Source organism: Lepeophtheirus salmonis, chromosome 13 (genome assembly GCF_016086655.4).
Source record: "Lepeophtheirus salmonis chromosome 13, UVic_Lsal_1.4, whole genome shotgun sequence".
NCBI lineage: Eukaryota > Metazoa > Arthropoda > Copepoda > Siphonostomatoida > Caligidae > Lepeophtheirus > Lepeophtheirus salmonis.
The window spans coordinates 41,539,364-41,566,973 of NC_052143.2; the positions used below are offsets into that span (position 1 = coordinate 41,539,364).

General features: G+C 31.3%; 1 protein-coding gene across 2 annotated transcripts in view; it reads left to right on the forward strand.

Moving 5' to 3' along the window:
• Positions 1-27,610, forward strand: part of LOC121127800 (uncharacterized) — a 134,781-nt gene that overhangs the window by 84,547 nt on the left and 22,624 nt on the right. For both annotated transcript variants that reach the window (XM_040723318.2, XM_071892931.1), the window contains one exon: positions 661-807. In XM_040723318.2, the coding sequence (XP_040579252.1) occupies positions 661-807 (147 nt within the window). The remainder of the gene's footprint in view (positions 1-660; positions 808-27,610) is intronic.

A 27,610-nucleotide genomic window follows, 5' to 3' on the forward strand; every position in this document is an offset into this window, starting at 1 on the left:
TTTTAATCTCATGTCTCTATGTGTAAAAATGTGGGAGAAGTAGGAAAACGTGTTGTGCGATCAGCTCTGACCCGGTCTCAGTGCCAAAACGATTGCAAAGATCATTGCAATCTCCATCCACACCCCTTACAACATCAAGAAGTCCAGTACATCCCCATATAGTCAGAAAGAATCAAAACTTCAGGAGCAACAATAAGGCCGATTTATGCCCTGTCTTGACGTGGTCCTCCTCCAGTCCTCACTTTAATCCCCTGGACTTAGCAGTTGAGGGCATTTTGGAGAAGAATGTATGTTGCACCTCTAATCCAAATTTGAATTCGCTTCGAGCTGCCATCATGATAGTGTGGTACGCACTGGATACTGCCTTCATCGTCAAGAGCTGCCAATCATTTCACCGGCTTGTCGAAGATGTTAGTGCTTGTGCTGGAGGGCATATTGAATAAAAAATATAGCTAAATGTTGTATTAAACATTTCTCAAATTGGGGGTTTGAGTTGTACTTTCTTGATTCAATTAAAATCACGTTTTTCGTAATTTAGTCATACTACTGCAACTTTTGTGTCCACCTATATGTTTTGAATATATTTATTTATCTCTAAGAAATGATTTAGTACGTACGAGAATATATATTCTATTAATTAAATGTATTTTACCATTACAGACTCAGCCTCGTTTTGGAATTGAATACAACGCGAGAGATCCTTGCCTCCAGTTTGAACAAAGTACAAGATTTAGAGCTAAAAACACAAAAGGTTCCTTATTTAGAGGCTCGTATCAAGGAGTTGGAAGAGTCCAGATCCTCTAAAAAGTAAGTTTTTCTTATAATTCCGCTACTCATCATTTTCTTATGTAATACCACCTTTTTCAGCCCACGCCATTTTTGTGGTTACCTACATAGGTAGTACATTATAATCGATATACAGAGCTAAATATGTTTGAATTCATGTTAATAAGTTACTATTCATCTCTTTTTTATCGCCCTTTCACAGAAAGTGGTTGTATTATTGTATATATATATATAGATCATGAGGTCTTTTGTTCATCATTGTAATATTTTGTTATATAAACTAATGTAGGGAACACAAGAAACAGTTGCAACATGGAAAAAGCTATAGCTACAAAATGTAAATTACAGTTGTAAAATATTACGCAGATGACTGCGAAAAAATTATGTAAATTTTTGGTTGAACAAACTTTGTGTTAATTAGGCTCTCAGTTTTTCTTTTCTTTTCTGTAACTCATACAATTTGAACTATTGATTCTTCTTCTATCAGTGGATATAACTTTATCAAAGCTCTTCATTGATAATAAATTTAAGTTAAGGTAACATTCAGCACAAATGAGTCAATTGCAACACATGTTGCTACTTTCTTCGTACTTTTATATTCGTCTTAACTATTTTATATATTAGGTTGAGGAAAAAGTAATTTTGTATTTTCATTTATTTCAATCCTTTATAAGAAGTGTTACAACCATCCGATATAAGCCAAGTATGCCCTGTTCTGTTTGATAACTTGTTGCCAACAAGACTCCAACTTCATAATACTCTTGTCGCAGATGCCCTTGTCTCTATTACGAAAAAACTCGGACAACCAATTTAGGCCAAATTTCTACCCCAAGCGTGTTGGTCATAGACAGGAACAGGCCAAATTACTACCCCAAGCGTGTTTCCCATAGACAGGAACAGGTGGTAGTCACTTGGTGCTCAGTCCGGTATAGGATAGATACATAAAAACTTCCCATCCGAGCTTACGTAGCTTCTGGCGTCTCTCCAAAGATGGGTTTAGCCTGGCATGGTCTTAATGATGTATTAGTGTCCCTTATTACCAATGCAGGCCGCTTCTGTTCGATCGCCAGCTTCAAGCAGTGGAGTTGTTTACAATGAAGGGCAGAATTAAGGAGACAAAAAATTGCTCGAACCACTGTTGTGCAAGACGAACCGAAAAAGTATTGGCCTTTTATACATTGCATATTTTCTTGGTCGTTTTCGACGCGTTTTACCCTTCCAGATAGTTAAAATGCAAAATATGGCGAAATTCTTCTCTAAGTCCTCCATACTCGACGTACGATAATACATGACTGAACTGGCCAAGCACAATATTTTCAAAAAAGCTTTTGTAGTATACACTTGCACCTTTGCAACAACTTATCATATGATCCGATGTGACCAATAATAAACCAGATAAGTTGGTTAAAAAAGCACGGTAAATACAAAATTACTTTTTCCTCAAGCATTATTTACTCTATACATCAAGCATGTGTTTCAGTCAGGATAAGGTCTCAAGAGGATTGTGATTGAGAATTATTCAACTCTTTCCACCAAAAATCCAAAAACCAAGCCCCCCTCCAAAAAATTAATATAAATAATCCTGCAGACGCCCCCGATACCCCCTTATATCGTTATCTGCTACACTACATTGAAAATTAATCATTCAACACCATTTCGATTCTAATTATTTATTTCTTTAAACAATCTAATTTTCTTCATTACTAACTCAAACTCAATTTTATTAACTGTTGTAACTGCTGGAAAGGTAATGATTAGTCTAATCATCAAATATATTTTACAATTAGAAACATAGGTATAAAGGTAAGCTGATGGTCTTCACTACATGATCATGATCACTTCATGAAACCGGCGCAAATCATCATAACAGCGGATATTTTTTCCACTGGTTGGACTGGTTTATAGTAGTTGGATTCCATTTTCTCAACTACTTATCCCATATTTTGGAAAAATAGTACAGTAATTTACTACTAAATATAGATCAGTATGAACAATTATATCAAGCGTCAAAATATCGCGTCGACCCTGTATGTGATGTGTCAATACAAAAACAATCTTAAGACAAATCAAGATAATGAATAATTCGCAATTTATTGTTTCTCTTCCATTAATTACAGCTCATTGCTTCAAAAACAGATTATAAGCTATATATTCTAATGCATAGTGTGAATTCAGATAGTTAAGAAAATTAGATGTAGTCTTGAGCGCTCATTTGATATGACCCTTTGGGCAGTTCCAATATGGTTTTACATACATAAGATATTTTATCATTTTTCTATAACAGATCGAAATGCAATTTGCAAAGCCTCCGAATGATTCAACAAAACGTTTGAACTCTACAAAGGTATCCCAGCGATGCTTTTTTTATCTTCGTAACCTGTCCAAATAGTACTGTAGAATAATTAAAGAGACACTTTTCTTCAATTTCTCTGAGTTGGATTGACTTAGACGTGTCTAATTTTAACACAACAAGCCTTTATATGCTTGCTATTGTTTGAATCGATTTCAATGTTACACTTTCAAAAACAAATATTTAATGACAGCTCGATACTCGATTTTGCCCATTTTCACATCAACTCACTCAAACGACTCTTATATAACAACTGCGCGTCCAAAAGGGCCGAAACTGTAAACAGATGCTAGATATTTGACTAGCTTTTATTTAAGAGTGCTCTCATATTCACGTTGAGATTGGAAACTTTTCAGACGACTCTCGTATAATTGTAATATAATTAGTTTAAGAATACAGAAGTTACTACTTTTGAGAAAAATCCTTCCATGTTGTTTTGTTGTTGACGGCCCACATATAAAATTACTATGCATATTTGAAAAACCCATTACCGAATAAATAATCAAACAAATACATAAATTAATCATTAAGAAGTTTGACAAATTATAGTTACATTTTTTAAATTTGTAAATATTTGTTGGGAGATGATGATAAAGTTTGATAGGAACGTGCCAGGGAGTCAATTTGATGTGTCCATACTGGTCATATCACATAATTTTCGCTATAAATAATATATATTGTTTGCATACCATATCAAATATAATCTTAATCAAATACATTGTTACATTTTAACAAAAAATATATATATAATTATTAATATCATCTATGTACATACAATAAAAAGTGGTGTTCTTTTGGTATTCCAATAATATGAGATATGATATGAATATTTAAATACATAATGAAAACCAAATATATAGTATTTTGTCTATATAATTTATCTGATATTTTTCTTTTTTAAGTTGAAAAAGAAAGAAAGAAAAGATTGATATTTAGCCAAGTTGATTTTACAATTTTAAAACAAACAGAGAATATTTGAGTTAGAACATTTTTCCACAAAGGAACTTTATATTATGTATGTATGTATTTTATACAACACGTAAATAAGTACCTCATTTGATTCATAGGCTTCCATATTATGCATGTTCATAACTAAGTGTATCTTATAGAGAAGGATTGTGGGTACATTAATACCCATGTAATACTACTATTGATCGATATATTGTGATACATGAGTAGGTCCATTCAAATATGAGGGTTCTTTGAAACGTCGGTGCAAGCTCCGAAAGATGGCACTACTTGCGCGTATCTAAGTTATGTTTAGTTAGTAGCATCTCTTGGAAGAACACACACCAACATTCAGCCAGATCAGTCTATTTCTTTCTATTTAGCATTCCTTTGAATTGAGGAAGTGGAGTGATTTTCAAAAAATTGACAAAAAAATAATTTTGTGTATTGATTAAACATTACTTTATAAAAACTAAAACGCCTCAAGTTACTAAAAAAAAAAGATTGATAAACATTAGGAGGACTCTGCATCTTTGATTAGAACAGTTTATAAGTGGTGTCAAAATTTTCGGAGTGGACATATGGCCACAAGTAACGATGAATCTTCTGGACTCCCTGCAGAGTGTTGAGGTTACTGAGACCAGAAATTATTGATAAAATCCCTGAGATGGTGACAGATGATAGAAGAGTGAAGGTGCATGAGATAGCCAGTGCTGTGGGCATCTCGGGTGAAAAGTTTCTTGCAACGGAGGAAATGGGTTTTTTTCATTGCTGGTGTCAAAAATGGCCTTTCCACCCTTACAAGACTCTTTCCAACAAATTTTAGGATAGGTCTCTGGACAGTGGGGTCTGAAACCCTCAGATTTCTTGCATGGTCCATCATTGACTTTAGGAAATTGGACTGGGCTGTTTTCTATAACTACTCCGCGTCCAGTTTTACCTTTTGACATAACCTTTTTTCTTCTCCAACGTTTCGGACTAGCTGACGGAGTAGACAGAGGTCCAGGATACGCCCAACTGCTTGGAGTGCGCGAAAAAAAATAGGTCCATCACGTTCAGTTGTCATTTTCTCGGCTTGCTAGAGAGCTCAGACTCGTTTTGTTTTGTAACTAATTGTTTTATGCTTTAATATATTAAAATATGAATTAATTTAATCATTAAAGATTTCATTAATTATTGAATTGGTAAGTGTTCAGATTTCAATGAATCACCCAGTACATTTTTTCATATATATGTATGATGTGTACAAGTTGCAATGTATTTAGAGGTAAGAACTGTATAAACAAACAGTAAAAGATATAATTTATTTTTCTTAAAATGTCTTATTTAATTAAAACTTTGGTCATTCTAATTTCTGACTAAATAGCCGAAAATTAGACCAAAAGTATGTCAATCATCCACGGAATATTCTATTATTGCATTTTCTTCATCCCAAGTATTGTAAATTCTTAATTTAAAATGATTCATCTCATTTTTTGGTTGCAGCTTGTACAAAGCATTCTAAAGACTGGTTGATGTACAGGAATAGCTATTTGGGCGACATTTATCCCGTCGAAAACTGTCATACTCTCAAATTTTAAACACCAACAAGAAGTCAAATTTCAAACTAATTAATGTTGGTTAACTTTTTTTCTCTTTCTTCTTTTCAGAGGAAAGGTTTTGAGCTAAATTAAAGTAACGATGTGATTAATCTATATTGTGTTTTTCAACCTTTTCGTCTCCATAAAAGGATAGAAAAAAGACGTGAAATTATAGTGACTGTTTAATGTACAAGAATAACTTCTAGGACGCCCTCTATCCAATCAAAACCTGACAGGATCTCAAATTTTAAATACAAAGAAGTAGACAAATTCTGTCAAAAAATTATAACTACTTCGTATCATTATTTTTTTTTGTTATAAGCTTTTCATTTAGCTGGGATTTTCACTTTTCATAATATACTTAGTCATAACTATCGATTAATATCCTATTGAGTTTTGCCGCCATATTAGGATCGGATATTAAACATTAAACAGTCCCAATAAAGTTGTTAGTCAATTATTTCCAATTGCAGGGCTATTGATCAGTGAATACTTTCGCTGAGGATGACAAATATATTCGTCAAGCATGCAAATAAAAAAATTGGATGACAAATATATTTGTCATCCATTTGAAAAGTAACCACCTAATTTTAAAGAACGAAATTCTTCATTATAAAACACAAATTAAAACTGTTTACAACCCCGATTTATGACCCCTAGGAAATATGGAAAATGCTATGGTGTCCATCACACTAGTGTCAGTCCGTACTTATTAAAAACAGCATAAAAATCTTAGGAGGATAGTGTAGTAAGAAATTGTTGTCAAAAGCTTCTTAAAAAGATCAGTTCACAGTACATTAATAATAAGTAAGAAAACTATAATACTGACAGCTGACAATAAAAATCCTCTATTGATGAGTTAAGCTTACTAAAAAATCATTTTTTTTAAATTATAAATATACAATTTTGTCTTTTACATATTTTTTTATGTTTAAAAAATGTGGTTATCCGAATGCAGCCCTTTAAAAATTACAATGTTCTTTATGCTGCACTTTCAACAAAAAATTTACACCTTCTCCACTTTATATACATTGAATGTGTGTTGATTCTAAAGAATATATTTTATAACCTCCCGAATTCACTTACATGATTGAAAAACATACATTTTAACCCTTATGACCATGTTGCTGTCTATTAGTCCAAACTTATAACTCACTCACAAGAAATATATCTTTTATATTTCTTGTATATACTATGTACGTGATAAATAATATAAATGATAGGATTAAAAGGAGGTAACAACCTCCTCTTTTGGGGTTTAATTGATGCAAGGACGAATTCTCTTGTTGGTGAGAAGTGAAGTACATAGAGCTGATAAAGGGGGCATTTGGGGTGAATCATACCATGCATAAAATAAAAATATATAATTTATTCGGTTATTCCGAAATGATTGAGAGTTCCCCACTAAGACAGAAAGCTTCAAAAAATTACTTAATCCTGTCACATAGTCTCTTCCGACTTGGATAACGTCATGACAATAGTTCTCCAACTTCCACACTGCCTGGAGAGTTCCTCTTCGTTAACTAACTTCATTACCCGCTGAACACCGCGTGTGAGGTCTTCCTGGTCCACCATTACATCATCCACTCGCTCTTATCACAGAAGAACCAGGACTCGTCCTATACAAACAAACGGGACACCAGAAGCTGCTTCCCATGGCCCTGGTTGAGCTTAATTTGGGCCCTATATCACTTCACTTCCTCATCTTTGTTGGCATGAGAGAAAAAACGGGGTACTCACAGGCTGAGGAGATTTTTGAAGTGGAGATCATCAGTCAGAATTCTTAAAACCACTGTGGGTTGTAAGGAAAGCTCCGCTGAGACTTAACTAGTGCTCAATCATGGTTTTCTCTTTACCAGATCCTCGACTAATGCGATGTTGTTGGGTGTCCTTGTCTCCAGGGGACGTCCTGATGAGACATCTACCTCGAGTTTACCGAAAGATGTTTGCACGACTTGGGAAGGCATCAGGGTAAACAATAGTGAGGTCAGAGTTGATTGTTTTGTCCAGTTTGTAGCGTATCACAAAGTACGAGCAAAAATTGTGAGTCTCCATGCTCTGCGACGAATGGAGAAATATGTGCTAATGTGATATGTAGGTATTACCTATTTAGTCTCTGAATAAAAATGGAATTTTTTCGACCATAAAATTCATGAGAAAATTGATGCTGGTGGAATTTTGGAAACTCTTCTCCTGTCCTTCAATCAAACTTGTCTCCATCATTTTGGAATAACCTAATATATGCTTAGTAACCCTTTGAAGAATTTATTGGTGATGGGGACTGTAAAAGCCATATTTGAAATGAAGATAAATTAATGAAACTCAGCGGATTATGAGGATTTTATAAGTACTATCAAATCAACTCCATTCAGCAATAAAAGACATTTTATTGTACACTGTATATCATTATTATGATCTACTGGCATTTTACTATGAATAGTAAATTTAGTAACTACCTAAAAACAGGACAATGTTGTGTCAGTTCTAAAAATGATCAAAATGGTCAGAAAATTAATTGGTCAACTCTTTGAAAGGTAAATGTATTATTAATTCAAACCCCAATTCGCAAGGTTAAATACATACAAAGTTGAGACCCAAATTTAGATTAAAGGTGCGACAAACATTCTTCTCCAAATTATCTCAAACTGCAAGTCCAGGGGGTTGAGGTGAGGGCTGGTGGCAGGCCACATATAGACAGGCCACAAGTCCGTCATATTGTTGCTCCAAAAATTTTGGTTCTTCTTGACTTTATACGGCGGTAATGGACTTCTTGATGTTGTAGGAAGTCCAGATGGGGATAGCAACGGTCATTGCAGCTTTCTCGCACTGACACCAGAGCGGATGAGATTCCACACGCGTAGCCTTTGTTGTTGTTGCTCCAACATTTTTTACACATTGAGACAGTAGAAAAAAACATAAAACAATGCCGCTGTCGTTAGGCTGCGTAATGAAACCTTGCGATTAAAAATAACGAGGATAAAATTGTAATTAAATGTAACTGCAAGTTTTGGGTCCACATTCCGTAATAACTTTATGCATGCTTATTAGTCCAAAAGAGACATCATCTCCAAGTAAATCAAATAAATGCAGTTGAGTATAAAATGAAATACAATCAAACTTGAATTCCAAACATATTCAAATAATTCGAAATAACTTTTTGAGTCATTCTGATCAAGCCTTTTACCTTTATTAGTAGAACCATTCACCCAAAGGAAAATATACATGTAACATGTTTTTAAAATACATCTTGAGGTTCACGGGGTCTGCCCCTGACCCCTCTACAAACTCTATAAATATATCTTCAACCCTCCCTTCAAGTCATATACAGTCCCGCCTCGTGTCTGTTATCACTCCTAGAAAAACGTCCCTAATTTTAAAATCCCATTTAAGAGGCATGATGTTTACTAATACTACAGTCAAATATCCCAGTTTACCGTTGAGTTAGTTTAGTAAAACTTTATCTATCTTTCAAACATGCAATATTGTATGTATATTAAGCCATTATTCTTAATTTAAGTCTAACTAATGTATAAATCCGACTTATTAAAATTATAGAAGATTCATATTTGATGACGTAACTAGTAGATATCTATGATGATGGCATTTATCAAAATTATTTGCTAAAGACTATATTGTTGTTTTCAGAAGTAAATATTTATTTCCTATTTTACAAGGGATTTCACTGAGAAGTTAAATTACGTTGTCTCTGACTTTTTTTATGTGATAGTTTTATAATGTAATCGGATAATAATGTACAAAAATTTTTGATTCTATCTTGATACAAGAAAAAACTGATCTAGCAATTAAGTTCATATAATTTAAGACTCACCTTAGAGTTTTTAATAAAATAACAAATAAAAAAACCTTGTCTTTCTGGCATTTAACTATTTTAGGAGAGGTTATCATTAATCGTAGGATTTACAGCTGAACCAACTACAAATGAAAAAATTAGATTAAAGTAAAATAATTCAAAGACTATTCATAATAGAGTAATCTTTTTTTGGATAATTAAAAAAACACATTAAATGAATGAAATTAATTAATTTTTTAGTTAACAAGGAGAACGTTCATTTATTATTTACTTGAATAAAAAAGTATAAATGACTTCTTTTTTTTTTTGTAATTTCATATATTTAAAAATGCAATAGATGAGAAAAGACACAATTTTCTAATAAATGTTTGCTTGTAGTAAAAATAATAGCCTAACCCAAATAAATATTGTGCCAAATAATAATATATTGTTTATGTCATCAAGGATTAATTTTATTTTTGATGTTAACATATTTGATTGGACTATGTTTCTGGATCCATGAAGGAAAATCGCGAAAATACAAACCATGGGCTTCAAAACTTAATGAACAAGCTTGAAAAACAATCATACATTTTACTTACATTCATTAAAATAGTGGTTCTTTACCTTTTTAACTCCATTATCGAATTTGGACTCTAAATAAAGCAAATTTTAATTTTATTCCCAGAAATTTAATAACCTTTTAAAATAAAAGTAGATCAATCAAGGAGCTTTTTTTATAACGAATACTTCGTTATATTTAATTGGTCTTTTTTAAGGAAAAAATCTTTGTATTTTTTTTTAATTGATGCCGTTTTATATTTAAAAAAAAGCAATGTGTCAAATTCTCTAGAGGAGAAATCCTTCCTATTAAACAACTATTTTTAACACTGTATTTTAAGTATTTAAACATATTTTCTAGGGTTTTTTTTTTTAAGGATCTCATTTTTCTGGGATTTTTCAGGGTTTTCCTACTACGGAAAATTTAATATTTGAAATTTAAACTATTTCTGAATTTTTTTTTTTTCCAAAAAATTTAATTTTTCAAATTTTATAACAAAAACTTTAGCTTTCTGTGAATAATTATATTTTTTGAAATTTTTTTCCAAAATTAAATTTTTGAATTTTTTTTTCACAAAATATTATATTATATTTTTAATTTTTAAGAGTAGACATGTGTATTTGAATTGTTTAACCAATTAAAAATAATTTTTGTAAATAGTTTAGTTAATTAAAATGTTAAATTCTATTTCAAGGGGCACCTGCTGGTATTTTTTTTCTTGGGGGGGGGGGATAGAATTTAATTTTTCAAAAATTTTTAAACTAAAATTTTCGGTCTGAGCCTGGATTTTACCAGCAAAACGATGATTTTTGAATAATAACGACAAAAAGTCCTGGATTTGTGGGACGGCTCAAGTCCTTCCAGTCCACCTTCTAGGGACATTCCTGATCTACATTATAGATAGTGGGTACTGTGTGGATGTAACATAATTACTTGTCTAAGGTTTCAGTCTGGAAACCCATGACTGGTCAAGACCGTAATTATTTTTCTTAGGGCAAAATTATTTGGTCCAAGTACGTTCTGCACCGGACTCGTAATAAAATTCGGTTTACTTAAGAAAAGTATAAGTTTTTTTTTTGGTTAAGTTTAAATTTTGCAAGAAAAATAATTTCATATTTCCCTTCCCCCTGGTCTATGTTATCAGCCCGCCATCTGAACGAAAAAATCGGTCCAGATCGGTCTAGAAAAATCTCTTAAGACCGAACCACAAACATTTTGTTCTTGGATCGAGTCTTAACACTAACAAAAACACCCAATCCATGGTTAATCCCTCTTGATTATTATATACATTATACACAAACATATTTATGTTGATACACAGAGGTGTTTGATTGGAAATTGTTTCTTCTAATGAATGGTGTGTCTATGAACAAATGATAATTATATATAATACATACATATATCTTCATTATACATTATTTATAGATACTTGATATCTATGTACGTATTTAGACTGGTTCTTAAATTTAGGGGGGTAGTTATCCAAAAAAGTTATGTGAAGAAATAATAAGTAACTAATATACTCACTTTTCAATTTTGGTAATATATATATATACTAATAGAGCAAAGTGTATCTATCTGTCGGCGTTTCATTTTTGTGTGTGTGTGCTCAATATTTTAGACCTGCGGCCCTGTTGATTGAATAAATAATAATGTAACAGCGAGTGTGTTTGTTTAATGCTCAGCACATCTGTTTTAAACAGAAAAGAAGAGGGAAACTCCGAGGAATCCCAAATACTTCCTACAGAAAAGAAAAAAGTAAAAATTCACGTTATACGCAGTACAACATTACAATATTTATCATTTTTCATAAGAAATAATCATTTTAGGGGAAAACTATATTAAAAATATTGACTGATTGATTATATATCTGAATTAGTTATTATGAATAAAAATACTTTATTTTGACATACATTGACTATTTTTGGGTAAAAATGCTATATAAAAAGTATATGTTGTAGAAGCTTCAAGGGAGACGCCCAACTCCTAAACATAGATCAATATGGCTCAAACTTTGTATTTCTCTTCTTTTACCGAAAAAAACATTTTTGAACAATGTACCTCGAATATTTAGAGAAAAAAAGGCAACATTAGGACCATTCTAATGGGATTAGTTATGTATTTATATAAAACATTGACAACCCGTTTTCTCTACGGCAATAGTTACTCAAATAGAGGGCTTTAAAAACATACAACAATTAATTGCATCTGTCTTATAATGATTATCATTTATATAAAGAGACGAAGATAGAATTGAAAGTTAATGTCGTTATATTTTGGCTGTATTTGTTTCTTATCTTTGTTGAGAAGACATCTTCCTTTAACTATTTTTATGAAAAAGTAATTATGTATATACTTGTACATATATATCTTGGCAAACCCACAATCAGAGAGTATTGCCAAAGTATTGTTCTGTCTACTTGTTGTTTTAAAATATTCTACATACTTACAAATTACAATAAATGAATGTTAAATCTCTTTCTCTCACTCATTTTCAAAAACGTTTAAATACAATTTTCTAACTGGAAATACTTTTAATAGTTATTATTCATGAGAGGAGGTCAAAATTTAAACAATCTTGAACAGATATAAAAAGAAGAGAAAGTTCATGTGTTTTTTTACTTCATATATATGTACAAAGATACAAACCAGTGGCTCCAGAGCCATAAGGGGCCAATGGGTCATTGCCCCCCCCCTCCTTTTGACAAATTTTTATAGTTTAGGCAATAAACATTTTTGTCTTTAAAAGAATTATTATTTGATCATATTTAATCCCTCCCAAAAAATTTTATCAATTAATTTTTTCAATTGTAAAGTTATTTGTCAAATTTAGCATTTATGAAAAAAGCCCCTAATGACGTCACTCTTATATAATTGCCCTATACAGCGGCCCCCAGAATGTATTTGCAAGTGGTCAATATTTCATAGACATATTTAATTCAATTATAGGCTTAGTATTCAAATTTTTTGGATGAGCTAAGATACTCAATAATTTTAGAACCTTTATTTTATTTAAGGTATTTACATAGACCCCGATATTAATCTTATTAAAATAAATCATATATAATTATTTCATTATGACGATCCATTTTGTCTACTTTAAGCTATATTAGAGGCACCCCCAAAGAGTTAACAAGAATAATTGGTTGATAGAAATTGAAGATAATTCATCAAAAAGTACAAATTTGTAATCCATACTCAATTTTGAGAAAAACCATTCTAGCTCGCTTTTGTGTAGACGAGTAACTATTCTCTGTTTTTCTACATGTTTTTTAAAGACTTTATAAATAACTAATTACCTATACATAATATAAAGATTTTACATATCATGTACACGTATTGTATCAAAACTTTTCAGAGTGAAATATTAATTTTATCTTTTCACCCACTCAAAAAGCCACCATTTAAAATCAGTTATTATCCAATTCAATGGTTATTATTTATATATAGCCACCATTTAAAATCAGTTATTATCCAATTCAATGGTTATTATATATATATTTTTTAAAGTATTCAAAATGACACTACTTATTGAAAATAACACAACTATGCAAATATTTTATTTAAAAAAAATTATACAGGCTTTAACTCTTGATTTTAAATGTATTTTTCAACCTGGTTATTTGTGTTTGCAGTTTTATTGAAGAACAGTAGCAGAGTTACAGGGAAACGGGTCGGGGGTTCATGGCCCCTTCTGCTATTTTATATTTATAGAGGTGTCAAATTTGGAAGATGATTACAATTTTTAGGTTTTATAATAATAAAAAAATATTCAAAAAAAAAAAAATTCTAAAAAAGAAAGATTAGAAAAATAAAGCCTAAAATCGGAAAAAGACAAACTCCGTAATTCCAGATAAAAATAGGTATTTTATAAAAATAAAAAGATCTAAAGACTTATTAAATCTGTTAGTGTAAGAGTGGTATAATTTACAAAGGTTTCTCCTGTGAAGGCTGTGCGACTACTCGCAATGTACACAATTTTAAGGATTTCTTAAATTTTGTTCTATCAGCTAATACGAATGAGGTATTTTTGACAAGAAAAGTTAATTACCTAAAAAATAATATTGCAAAATAGAGGAATAATTTTGCAATTCTTACAATTTTTCATTGTTTTTGCTGTAACTTCTACAGGGGGCGTGGACAAAATCTGCCGCTTCAAAAAACAACAACTACAAGCTTATTTTATAATATTTATTGATAAAATAAAAACGAATATCTTTATTATGATATAAAGCAGCTATCTATTCAATGTAGCCGCCGTCTGCGGCCAAACCCCGCTCAATACGGCTACGAAACCGAGAACAGGCATTTTGGATCTGCGCTGCTTCTATCTCACTGAATTTCTCCTTGATGCAGGTGATGAGAGACTGATTGGTGTTATAGCCGGAGCGGTTAGTCATGTTCTCCACGTAGGACCAGACAAAGTAGTCCAACAGGTTCAAATCTGGTGATGAGGGAGGCCAAGAGGAAAAGGGTACGAACGCAAAAGAAGAAAAAAATCAGAGAAGAACCAGAACATGTTCGGCGACTTTGGGTTCTTCAAGATGTTCAGCAGCCTGAAGATTTTGAGCAGCCGCAACACTTAAGTGTTTTCAGTCAGAAGTTGGGCTGTCTGACGCCTGTAGGACTTGCACCTTAATTCCTCCTTCACACAAGTCCTCACGGTCCACTCGGCCACGCCCAGGTCCCTTGCCATAGCTCTCATGGAACACTGGGGGTCCTCGTCGATGAGGTCCCTGACCTTGTTGATGAAGGTGACGTCCCGGACAATCCTGGTGCTCTTCTCCTCCTTCTTCTTCCTGTCAACAACGTCCATCGGATCCAATGACTTCTCCAGCTGCTTCCTGAGACTTCTGACCTTTCTAACTGGCATTGACAGAAGGCCAGAGATGTCAGCATTGCTTAATTTCATGTGATCACAAAGCATAATCTGAATAGCAGCGCACCTACGACCTCTCTCATTGAACATAATGACTTTTCTTGGGCACTTAAAATGATGCTATCGCTACAAGTGGAAAACAATAACTGAAGCCTATGACCCGGGAAAAATTTTAACACCAAAAACAGATGGATCAGACATCAGCTGATGGAGTAATGTCGTCTTTAAAATGCAGCAGATTTTGTCCATGCACCCTGTATCATTTGAATTGATTATTCTGCTATCAGTTAATATAATTTTAATAAAACTCACTCATTGGGATAAATTTGAATGACAGTACAAAGCTGTCAGATGTATTAAGTGTTTCAATTATCTGTAAATTATTTATTTTTGAATAATTTTATATATTTGCCCTTCACATAAAGCATATTTGTAAGACAGGCATGATTCTAAAGACTGAAAAGGTCTGTGAGAGTAAATTTATCTTATCAATAACACTGATGAGTGATAAATAACATAAATCTGATTAAATTTGCTATAATATATTGAGAGTTAATCATTTAATACCTTTGAAAGTGCGATTATTTATTCATTAGGGATATTCTTTGTCTAAATTTCTTACTCAAGTTTTATTTTTTTAACTGTTAAAACCATCTGGGGCTACGAGAACAGTTTTTACTTTTCACTGCACGATTTTATTTTATATTTAAAAAAAAGTTGTGTTGAATTTGTTTTGATCTTATTTGAAAAAAAATGAAAAATAAAATGGAAAATGAACTCAAATATAAAGTATGCTTTTTACATAACAATATGTGTACATATATTTCACAACCTTAAAATATGAATATAATGTTTTTAGGATAGCTTTATATAGAATTGTACAATTCAAGGTAAATTCGCCAAAAACTCCCCCCTCCCTTGGAATTTCTATATTTCACTTTACCAATCGGTAAATTAATTGAATTATTTTTTTGTATTATCAATTCGAAATTTTAATTTTTGTTGCTGTAATATTCAAAAGAGCCTATTTCAAAAGTAACTTCAAGTACTTCAACTTCTGCATTCAATATTGGAAAATTATTACAAGTCAATAACAGTTAGTTATAATTCAACCAATCAACGTTCAAATCATTGATAAGGGGGAAATAAATACAAAAATTTATCAAAGTCCTATGTTATGCTGAGAAAACACAGAGCACCTTCTTCCCGGAGCACGTGTTTACTCTTTTATTAGGTAACTTTTGATTTTTTGTACCACCAAAAAGTAGATGCAAGAGAATGTCACGTGAAAGCGCTCTATTTGTGTGTGCGTGTATTCATGTTAAAATGTCTTATGAAATTTTAGATATTTTTTATTGGAAATGTATATAATATGTTGCAACTTTTTTTTTTTTTTTTCCCATTTTGTGTTTCCTCTTTTGAAGAAGAGTATCAAATCTATATTAGGTAGTACAAAATATTGTTGCACAACATTTTTTAGTTGTTCATGTTATAGATTTAAAAAGAGGCCTTTTATCTATTCTCTCTCTCTACATACATATGTACTTATGTATGCATGTAGTCTCTAATCTTTAATACTGTATTTTATTGTTACATTATTAGCTATATATAAATAATAAACAATATATTTAAGTACATTAAAAAACCAATATGAGTGTGGAAAGGATGAAAAAGGACCAAAAATATATAAGCCAAAAAGTATTACACAAAAAATGTCTTCCTTTCTAAATCTTATTAGGTACATTTCTGTAGTCCATTTAAGATAATAAATAATAGAACGGAAAAAGTTTTTTCCTATTTTCTGCTTTATTTTAATCCTTTATAAGAAGTGTTACAATCATCTGAATAGAGCCAAAGTTGCCCTGTTCTCTGACAAACAATTTTCACATGCGTCTATTTAGGCCAAATTTGTAGCCCAGAGCTCATTAGCCATAGACAGGAACATGTGGTACTCTTTTGGTGCTAGGTCAGGACTGTATAGTAGATGCATAACAACTTCCCATCCGAGCTCCTGGACTTCTGGCTCGTCGTCATGTGTGTTCCGTGGTGTTGTCTTGATGATGTCTTGTTGTCTCCTACTCAGCAATACTGGGCCGCTTCTGTTCGATCGCCGGCTTCAAACGGTCGAGTTGTTCACAGTAGAGAGTAGAATTGAGTGTGTATGGGCGGGGGGAATTGTTCGAACTACTCTTGTTCAAAAACGAACCGAAAGATTATCAGCCCCGTATACTTCGCAAATTTTCTTGGTCGCTTTCTACGTGGTTTTCCATTTGAGGCAGTAAATATGGGAAATATGGTGAATTTCTTTCTTTTAAACTTCTATACTTGACGCATAATAATTCACAACAGAACCATTTAAGCGCAATACTGTAAAAAGCGTTTGTAGTATACATTCACACCTTGACATCACCTTATCGTATTATCCAATGTGAACGAATTTACTTTCCCCCCAACCTATACAAGACAGATTGACTGTGTTATATTCGTGTTTCTCATTTCCTGGGAAATTGTCTTTGAGTGGGATCCCGGTAAATATGGAAATCCCATTGGTGAATAATAAATACAATGATATTGAAGTACTCTTTTTATATTTGAAGAATAAATAAATTTGAAACTAGTCCCACCCACTATAACAAATGGTCTGAAACCCCCCGGGTTCAACAAAGAAAACACGTTTTTTCTTTCGTTCAAAATTCTTTTGTTTTTTAAAATTATTACTAATATTATTTTTTTATTCACTTTATGTCAGAGAGTCCCCATAACACATTGTAAGACATTTTTTATCTTGAACAGTATTTTTCCCATCAATAAACAGAGTAAATTAAAGCAAGAACTTTATTTTTTTCGCTCTGTAGTTTTGAAAATAATAAAAGTAGCGTCACATTTAGCAGAATAACTCCCAAACCAAACAACAGATTGTCATGAAATTTTGACAGTCGTCTTTTGAAAATTGGTACTAACTGAAAATGAGGTGAATTAAACAAAAGTAGTACCATCTAAGTGTGTAGTGAAGCCCGAGACTTTTCAAGTCATGTTTTAAATGAATATTGTCGTAGTTACTTAAGCAAAAAAAGAAAAGGTTATTTGCTAAATGTACTTTTTTCTTTAACTCTGAAATAATTACAGATATGAGGCCTTGTAAAAAGTACATATGTACGTAAGTTTTTGGCATATTTGTCCCTTTTATAGTAACGACAACAGCTAAAGTGAGATTAGTTATTTACAAAACTCCCTCAAAGACAAAAGAGACCTGAACTTTAAGGTAGAAGATATATGCGTTATTTTCTTTGTTTGTAAAATTATTTAATCACCGCAAGGAGAGAAGAAAATAACAAGATTAAGTACTTATCGGTACTTAGGACCGTTGAACGGTAAATAAAAAGAGTGTTAAACGGAGAACAAAAAAGTCTGATTAGGAAATCAGTTCTATGACTGATCCAACACAATTTGAGTAGATTCCTTGTCTTACTGTTATCTTTTTTTCCAATGGAAGCTGTTGCATTTTATTATACAACATTTGACGTCACTGAGATAATTTTTTTGGGAAATAGTTTATGCCTTATTAGGCAGCAAAATCTAATTCTCCCCTAGATATATAATATTATTATATTTATAACTTGATATAATCTGTGATGGAATCGAACTTTTATTATTTTTATTAGTAATGGACAAACCCTCTAGAATATATATATTTCCATCAGATCATTATTATAAAATATGAGATCTTTCTTATAAGTGTTTGGACGATTCCAAAAAAAATCCTGATGCCGATTCTGATGCAATTTTTTTTTTAAATTCCTAATGCTGATGCCTTTTCTTTAATATTTTGAGTAATATTCAAAGAAATGCCACTCGTATTCACAGTTGTTCGCAAAAAATAAAAAAATTTCAAAAATAAATAAACTATCAAATTTTTTAGAAAAAATTTCAAAAATACTTATAAAAAATTTTTAATATAAAAACTTTGCAAAAAACATTCAAATATTAATTTGTTTGGAGAAAAATTTCAAAAATACATATTTATTCACAAAGCCACTTGACAAAATAAAACTCCATATTTTCAAAATTGAGACTCTCAACCCCTTTAAAATCCCTCATTTTTTATCTAATTGCTCCAAAAAATTTATTGGTTTGAGAGATCAGAATAATGCCATGTGAAATTGAAACTTTTTTAACATCATTTTATCATAAATATACACCATAGCATTATTTGGCACCAAAAAAAATAAATATAATATCTCACTTAAAATGCGGCATTCTACCCCAAATAGCTATCAAATACATCCTTATTCAATATATTATTTTGAAATTTAGCAGTTTTTTTTTGTTTTTTTTTGCAAAATTGCCCATAAACCTTTTTCCTCACTTTTTAACATATTCCATGATGATGTTAACTTTCAATTTCTTCTTTTTCTTTAGAGTGACATAACTTTTTTAAATAGCACTTTATATTCCTCTACAATTTATGTATACCTATAACATTTCAAATTTTGTGATTGATACCTATTGACATTTTTTATCATTCATTGATAGAGAGCTCCCTAATATCAATCGAACCTCTAAATTGATTTAAATAAAGTATGGTAGATCTCACATGCCTTGAAGTTAGTTTAACATGATATATAAAAAGGTTAACGTATTTTTAATTGAATGTGATTTTTCTGAGAAAAGGTCCACATTTCAAATTCTAAATCACTTTTACTTAAAAAATAAATCAACTCAAATACAGTATTAGTATTTTTTTTTTTTTTTAATCCTCACTTCGAATTCAAAATGTGTGAAAATTCAATGTATTTCATAGAAGCATGAGAAAGGTTGGGTTTACATGTGTTTTAGCCTATTGCGTAATACTTGAGTATTCTGAAATGGTCACATTTTTGTTTTGTAGAAAAAATTAAAGTGTTCAAAAAACTGGATTTTTGTTGGAACTGCGGGTTAAATACCTTTAAAATACACAACCTGACCCGATGTGGATCCCGAAGGTAGCAATAAAATACGAACACATTAGTACACAAATTTAAAATATAGTTCAACAATCATTTCATTTCAAATGAGAAACAAATCGTTCTTTAGTATATATCGTTTATGGCATTGTACAATGTACAAGGTTGTATTTTAATCTTCTTAACACCTTTGCATTTAATCTTTTCCTCGTGGCATATTTTGACAAATGGCGTTCAATATGCATAAAATATGTATTATAGGTATAAGTACCTAAGTACATTGAAATAGTTATTTGATACAAAAAAGTGTAAAATTAAATTAATAGGATATCTCATTCGATAATTGTAGATGACTTGTGGATTAAATAATTAATTATTGACGATTCTGCAAAGTTCATAAAAATGTTGATTTATCTTTTATAAATCCGGTACCCATTACTCAATTTAAACAATTTAAAATTCATGCATTACACCAAAATTGATGCCATCAATTTTTACTCGGGTACTATCAAAATTGAATATCAAATATGTACGAGTATTTGTATTTAATATTTTATCTACTCTGAGCTGTAGTACTTGACTCTGGATTCAGAACTAGCTGAACTCGAAGCATTCGACTCGAATACAGCTGTAACTGTAAGTCCACTATTCATAGAAGAATTCCATTACATATCTCATCTTTGAATGACAATCGATTAAGTCTAGATATTTTTGACATTTATTAGATATTTGATATAATGTGCTCAGTTTCTTCTGGAAGGACAGGCTATTGGCAATAATTGGATTTTTTATGATCTACATAAATCCAAGCCATTTGAGATACACAAATGTACATACCTATACGTATTTATAACACAACATACTCCTCATAACTTTTATTCATTATACGGACAGAACAGTTTTTGTAGATCAAAATCCTTGGTAATTCAAAACAATGACAAATATATGTTATGTATATGTGATTCTCCTAGAAAAGGTTTCTATTAGTTAGAGCGTTTCAAGGTGTCATATTCGACGCAGAAAAATAAGCAATGTTCTAAGGCAGAAAAAAAGGCTTGGTAAAAATCTACTATGTCAAGCTTTAGGGCATAAAATTATAATAAAAGATAAAGAAATTAACGATCATTTAATGAGTATGATTTGACATGGAAATCATTATAATCCACGGAAATATAATATATGATATGTACTCGTATAATATGTGAAAAATAGGTATGTATCCGTTTCGAAATACTGACGTGCTCTTTGGTTCCATCCTAAATATTATGAATGCGTCCAAATAGAGTGCAAATTACATCCCATGGAACAATCAATTTAGGCTAGGGATGGGAGGATTCAAAAAAAAAAATCCCGATGTCGATTCCGATGTGAGACTAATTTAAATTCCCGATGCCGATTCTTTAATATTTTAAGTAATAGTTAAAAAATATACAATTATACCATCAGGGACGTCTACAGGATTATATTTGGGGGGAGTTTATGGTCTTTTTTATGGTCTTTTTCAAATATAAAATTTGATATTTTTTTTTTTAATCTAAAACTATTAAGAATATATTTAAAAAAATTCAAAAAAATACATATTATTCATAGAAAATTAAATAAAAATTTCAAAAATTAAATCAAAAATATTTGAAAAATATCAAAAATTAAATTTACTATTAAAAATCAAAAATTCCTTAATTGAGGGAGGGGCTATTTTTTTAATAACTTAGAAAAGTAATAAATAGTTTAAAAGGTATCGGAATTGAAAATTGAACATTATTTTTCCCATGCCGATCGCCATTACAGAAAAAACACTCTATCCTCTAATTTCGATTAATCGTCCCATCACTAATTTAGGCTTCGCTTGTGGCCCACTACTCATTCTCACTTCAAGTAGTATCTTTTAGCAAAAATATCGCAATATCATCAAATGCGTAGAACGCTCATAATACGTACACACATTGACAAATATTTTACGGTATCTCGTATTTTCTGAGACTTTAACAGGGTTTTTTAATCAGGTTGGCCTTGAAAAAATAGGCTTGACCCTTTATTTATATTTGGTCTAAAATTAACATAAATTTGTATTTAATAGTTTTGTTTATATATAGGCATTTTTCATTTAACTTAATTGGTTCTGCGGCCCATTATATTAATAGGTTGGACATCCCTGATCAAGTATATTTTTACGAAATATATATTGTATTCAGACAATCAAACTATATTATGGTCACAAGATCCTCCATTTTATTTTGAAAAATACAACTGGGTCAACTGGTTTTGCAGGTGGATCAAAATCTATCACCCCCACTATCCTGAGTATCAAGGACCGTTCTAATATCCTATGATACATCCCTGTCCACGGGTTGTGCAAGTGAATTTTGATAAAAGATACTAGATATCTTGGCCAATTTTCCACATTCCCGTAACATTTATACTATAAATAATATAGGTGCACATGTTGCAATTCTTGCACTAATTTTAAATTGTATTAGCACATTGTACAACTTGCAACTTTTTTTTTTTAAATGCATAATCTAATTACAGCATTGCTCCTTCTAATTACCAACTATTAATTGTACTATCCTTTCATTATGATCCATTAAAATTACATGGTTATTATGTTTTTAAGTAATATTTGACCTTTGTAATGTGCTACAGAATAATTATATTTTAGTATTTTGTATATAATTGTCAAAAATTACACCTTTCATATTTGGGTAATTGATGGAATATTTACTTATTACATAACACCCCATCCAATGTACTGTAAATTCTTCACTTACAGCACAATTTGATTATACAAGTCACAACATGCACAAAATTCCGACTTGTACACAACAAATACAGGGTGGTGCTTTTAACAACGTAAAATTTAAGGATAATCTATATTACAAGTTATTTCCCAAAATTAATTTAGCAATTCAGAAATCTTTTGCTATTATATAATAGAGTCCATATGGAAGTCAATAACTCAAACCAATCACCAACAGCTTCAAACACAACCTCCAACCTGGCACACGACTTGATGAGGAACTCCTTGTTCATATTGCCGACTGTCTCGAGAATGGAAGCCACAAGAAGTCAACAATGTTAATTGCACGTTTATTATACTTTCTCTCCGAGACACAAAGTAGTCGAAGGGGCTCAGATCCAGTGAGCTAGGAGGCCAAATTTTCTTTCCCTAAGAGATAAAAGTCTTTAAAATGTTGTTTTTTCCAGAATAAATCCAATTCCAATTAACCAATTTGGACAAACTAAACCAATTTAAAATTTTAGTATGCCACCAGATTTGTTGACATCAATTTCAGCTCTCTAGCATCATCAGCTATGCAGTTATTTGCGTACTTAAGTTTGCACCCGTCACGGAAGCACACATTAATGGCTGCACGGCGCTCGCATTCGGAGGACATCTCAAGGATTTTTTTTTCTTATGCAATTAGCTCGATTCAATCTGTTGAGCTAGATCTCAGGATTGCCAAAAGATTGAGTATTTAAAATCACCACCCTGCACATTAAAAGTACTTTAAGTTTTGCAACACTAAACTCAATTGGTAAGATGACGTAGGTGCATTAATATAATATTTATGATAACGATGCCATGTAGAGGGAGTTTTTGAATGACAATTTTAAGTCCCATATTAGATAGTGATACATTAGGCTATCACATCCATGTTCTTTAAATTATATTCCAATGTATGTATATATATGATTTTTTTTTTTTCATTTTTTTTGCAACTGAGCCTTCAATCCCACTTATATCCAAAGTTACATTGCATTTATATATACATATGTACATTTTCTGCTTCAGTTGTTCATAGGCCTTAAAAGTCAAATACAAAATGAATTACTTGACAAATGATCTCCGATATTTTTGTTTGTTTCTTATTATGGTATATCAAGATAGACATATATTCATAGGTAAATGTTATTGAAGAATAAAATCCTTTAAAATCAAGAGCAGCCATCTTTGTATTCTCCAATAATGGTGAACTCCATATTTGTATCTTAATAACAAATGATTTATGTATACCTAGTTATTGATAGAACGCATTCATCAATATTGGATTCTTATTTACATTACATACAATATAAAGTATCTTCATCAAATAAATTTATTTACATATTGAATATATATCGTTTTAATATTGTTACATGACTTGAAATGAATATTCATTCAACCAATACATATTAAATAATCCTTGCTCTTAAGAAACAAAAAAAAAGTCAATTTTGAAACAAAAAGCAATATTATTATAAAAATGATTAGGAGTAATGAATCATTATTATTGAAGGGAAATTCATTTGATACATGCACAACTGATAATAATGATACGCTTATTTTTAAATCTATGCAATTACTTTGATAAAAGAGCAAGTATAATCTTTAATTGCCAATACGTTGATAATTTGCATGATATGCTTAACACTTTTGAGTTGACTCATTTTCAGTTTTGTGCATATCAAATGCATAAAAAGGAAGGATTTTCTTATCTAAACTTCTTAATGGGTACATTAGTCGAACATTACCTATATAGCTTATATTAAAAAATTATACTGTTATGTGTTGATAGGTTATACAGAGTCCGGCAACTTAACTTCCTTTAACCAAATGGCAATACAACAAGTTTTATAAATCAGTAAAGTGTTATTTATGTTTCATAATGATATTACATATTTAAAGTTTTGTTTTAAACAGTTTTTTCCTTAGCATTATTATATATAAAGTAATTTGTGTACAAAGAATTTTGTAAAAATCAAATTATGAGAATTAATTGAAAAAAATCGTTTTTTATAATAAGTTACCCAAAAAGTAATTTGTTGTTTTATTACAATGCTTTACGGGGGATGTCTTATAATCATCCGATGTAATCCGAGTATGCCCAACTCAATCTGACAACTTGTTGCCAACAAGATCCAACTCTATAATGGCATTTTCGTAGGAACCCTTTTCCCTATTAACAAGAAACAAGGACACCCAATTATACCATGACACTATTGATGCCAAATTTGTACACAAAGCGCGTTGGCCATACACATAAACAGATGGAAGTCACTGGATGCCAGATCTGGGTACTTCCCATCCTAGCTTCTGGCGCGTCATCAAAGATAAGTGCAGGCTGCTTCTGTTCTATTGCCAGCTTCAGACAGTCGAGTGGTTTACAGTAGAGGGGAGTATTGAGCAGAAAAAGAATCGCTCAAATCCCTGTTGTGCAAAGAGTATCGGCCTTGTATACATTGCATACTTTCTTGGTCGCTTTTGACGTGTTTTTCTCATGCAGGTAGTAAAATTGTAATATATTGCGAAAGTATTCCTTTGACACCTCCATACTTGACGCACAATAATTCACAACTGAAATGGCCAAGCAAAATACTGTATAAAAGTGTTTGTAGTATACACTCACACCTTTACAACACCTTATCGTATGATCTGATGTGACCAATAATGAACAAGATATACTTAGTTAAAAAAAAGGCGGGAAATACGAAATAACTTTTTCCCTAACGTGCAATATATTGGAAATTTAAGCAATTAACTGATTTTCATAAATAATACCAATAAAAACTCTGGAGTGAATTTGCGATATGTTTAATTCTATAAAATATGCTGTCACACCATTTTTTTGCACTGAATATTTTCTACGGCAAACGCAATTTCCTCTTGGAGCAACAGTTACGAGAAGATTTACAACAATTTATGGGTCACATTCAAATGTTATTTGTGGAAAAAACTGCTCACTGGTATAATCTCTAAAAATACTTGATCAATAAAAAACATATTTTGTTATTGCGTATAATTTTGGGGTCTCGTATCGAAACCGGCTCTGAGTAAATGAGCCAAAACCAAAAAGTGTTACAACTGTCTCTGATCTTGACTAATACTATTTTACTCCTAATCTTGTAACACAATCTTGTTTTACAAGATTCTTCAAAGACAAATAAATTCAATTTCAATATCAACGCCATAATTTATTATCTCTTGGCTCTTCTCTATCCATTATATAGAATTGGCAATGAACGATGTTTGAAGTTAAGGGATGGCATATGCAAATTGTGTTTCTTTTTATGTATGATATATTAATTATAATCGTAATCTTATGAAACAAAAATAGATGTACAATTTAAAGTCACATTCTGAAGACAAATAAATTTCAATAATTATGTTTGCATAAATATAAAGGTTTCTAATGTTTCATGACATTTTTATTGCCTCTTAATTGCACTGCTAGATCAAGTATCAATGAGCTTATATATTGATATTATACATGCAATATATTTAGAGAAGTTGAGGCAGTAAGTTTACCCAGTGACAGAGAAAAGAACGGTCTATAATTTGAATAGTGATAAACATTATTATTAGTTTAATTAAAAAGTTATGTGTGTTTTTTCGCTAGTTGTCTTTAGTGAGCTATATCTCACAAATAATACAATGCAAAAAAAAAAAGCTTAAAGTATGCTTAAAAGTTAAGATGACACTTAAAAAAAAGTTTATTAACAGTTTTGTGTTTGGTTAAGCCAGTTGTGAGTTACAGGGTTCTAAAATGGTAGTGAACAAATCAAAAAAAAAAGTATTCTTCAGTATCTCTACGGCCAAAGTGAAAAGGCAGAGCAGGAGGCCAAAAAAATTATGTGCTGTTAAGGGACCCAATACAGTATAAAACAACAATAAATCAGTGATTTTGGTAACATGGACATCGAAAATGTCGATAAAATAATGGAAATCGTCGAATTGGACTGGCATGTGAGCACTTATTCCATTGCTCAGGAATTGAAAATTAGGCAGAAAACCATTTGTAACCATTTAAATAGGATAATCCTAACTATGTTAATTTTATTCTCAAAATGAAGAGGAAAAACCCTCAGAACTTTTTACTTCACCTATTATTATGAACAAAAAAAGTGTAGGGAGAAAGAAAATGTTTAGTATATCCACAATAACCCCATTTCCTGCCGTCAAGCATGGGGGTGGAAACAATATGTTTGAGAGTGTTTCGTTGCTAAGTGGAAAGGACGACTTCACCACATCATATGGAGAATAAAATAAAAATAAAAATCTTGGGAGACAACCTCCTTCCCTCATGGCAATAAAAATAGGTTGTTTAATGTATTTTTCAGCTCAACAACGAAATTAGCAAGAAAATAGTGGCTCAACAAAAAGCACAATAAGGTCTTAGAGTAAATCTAGCCTTTCTCTGAACCTCAATCCCATAGAAAATATTTTTCAGTGGCCAAAATCACCAAATTGTCAAGGGATCAAATACTTACTTTCTACACATGAAAGGGGATTGGGGAGTCCTTTTGAAGCTATTTATGGGTAATTATGGTTTTTAGAGACCCTCACGTAAATACCTATGTATGTATGTATTTTTAGATTAATGACCATTTGCCCTATCTCTAAATGCCTATATATTCAATTAAAATCTCGACCCTTAAGGCCCTCATATATGCCATATTTTTTCATAAATACGTATGTTACATAACCATCGGCCCTTTTTACCCCTTGATGAGGTAAATCTAAATAAATTTATCAATGTGTAAATACATGATAAATGTTGTTAAGGATTTATAATAATATATTATATCTATCCATTCTATGAATACCCTTAATGATACAGAAAAAAATGGAAACAAGTTATACTGCCTGTGAGTTAAAGCTGTCAATTCAACTCCCACGTATAGCATGGAAATTGATAGGTTATAAATGTATTATATTAAATACAATACAATAATACTTTTTATTTTTAAAGATATATAAATGTATTGTTAAAGTATTTAGAGTGTGATAACAT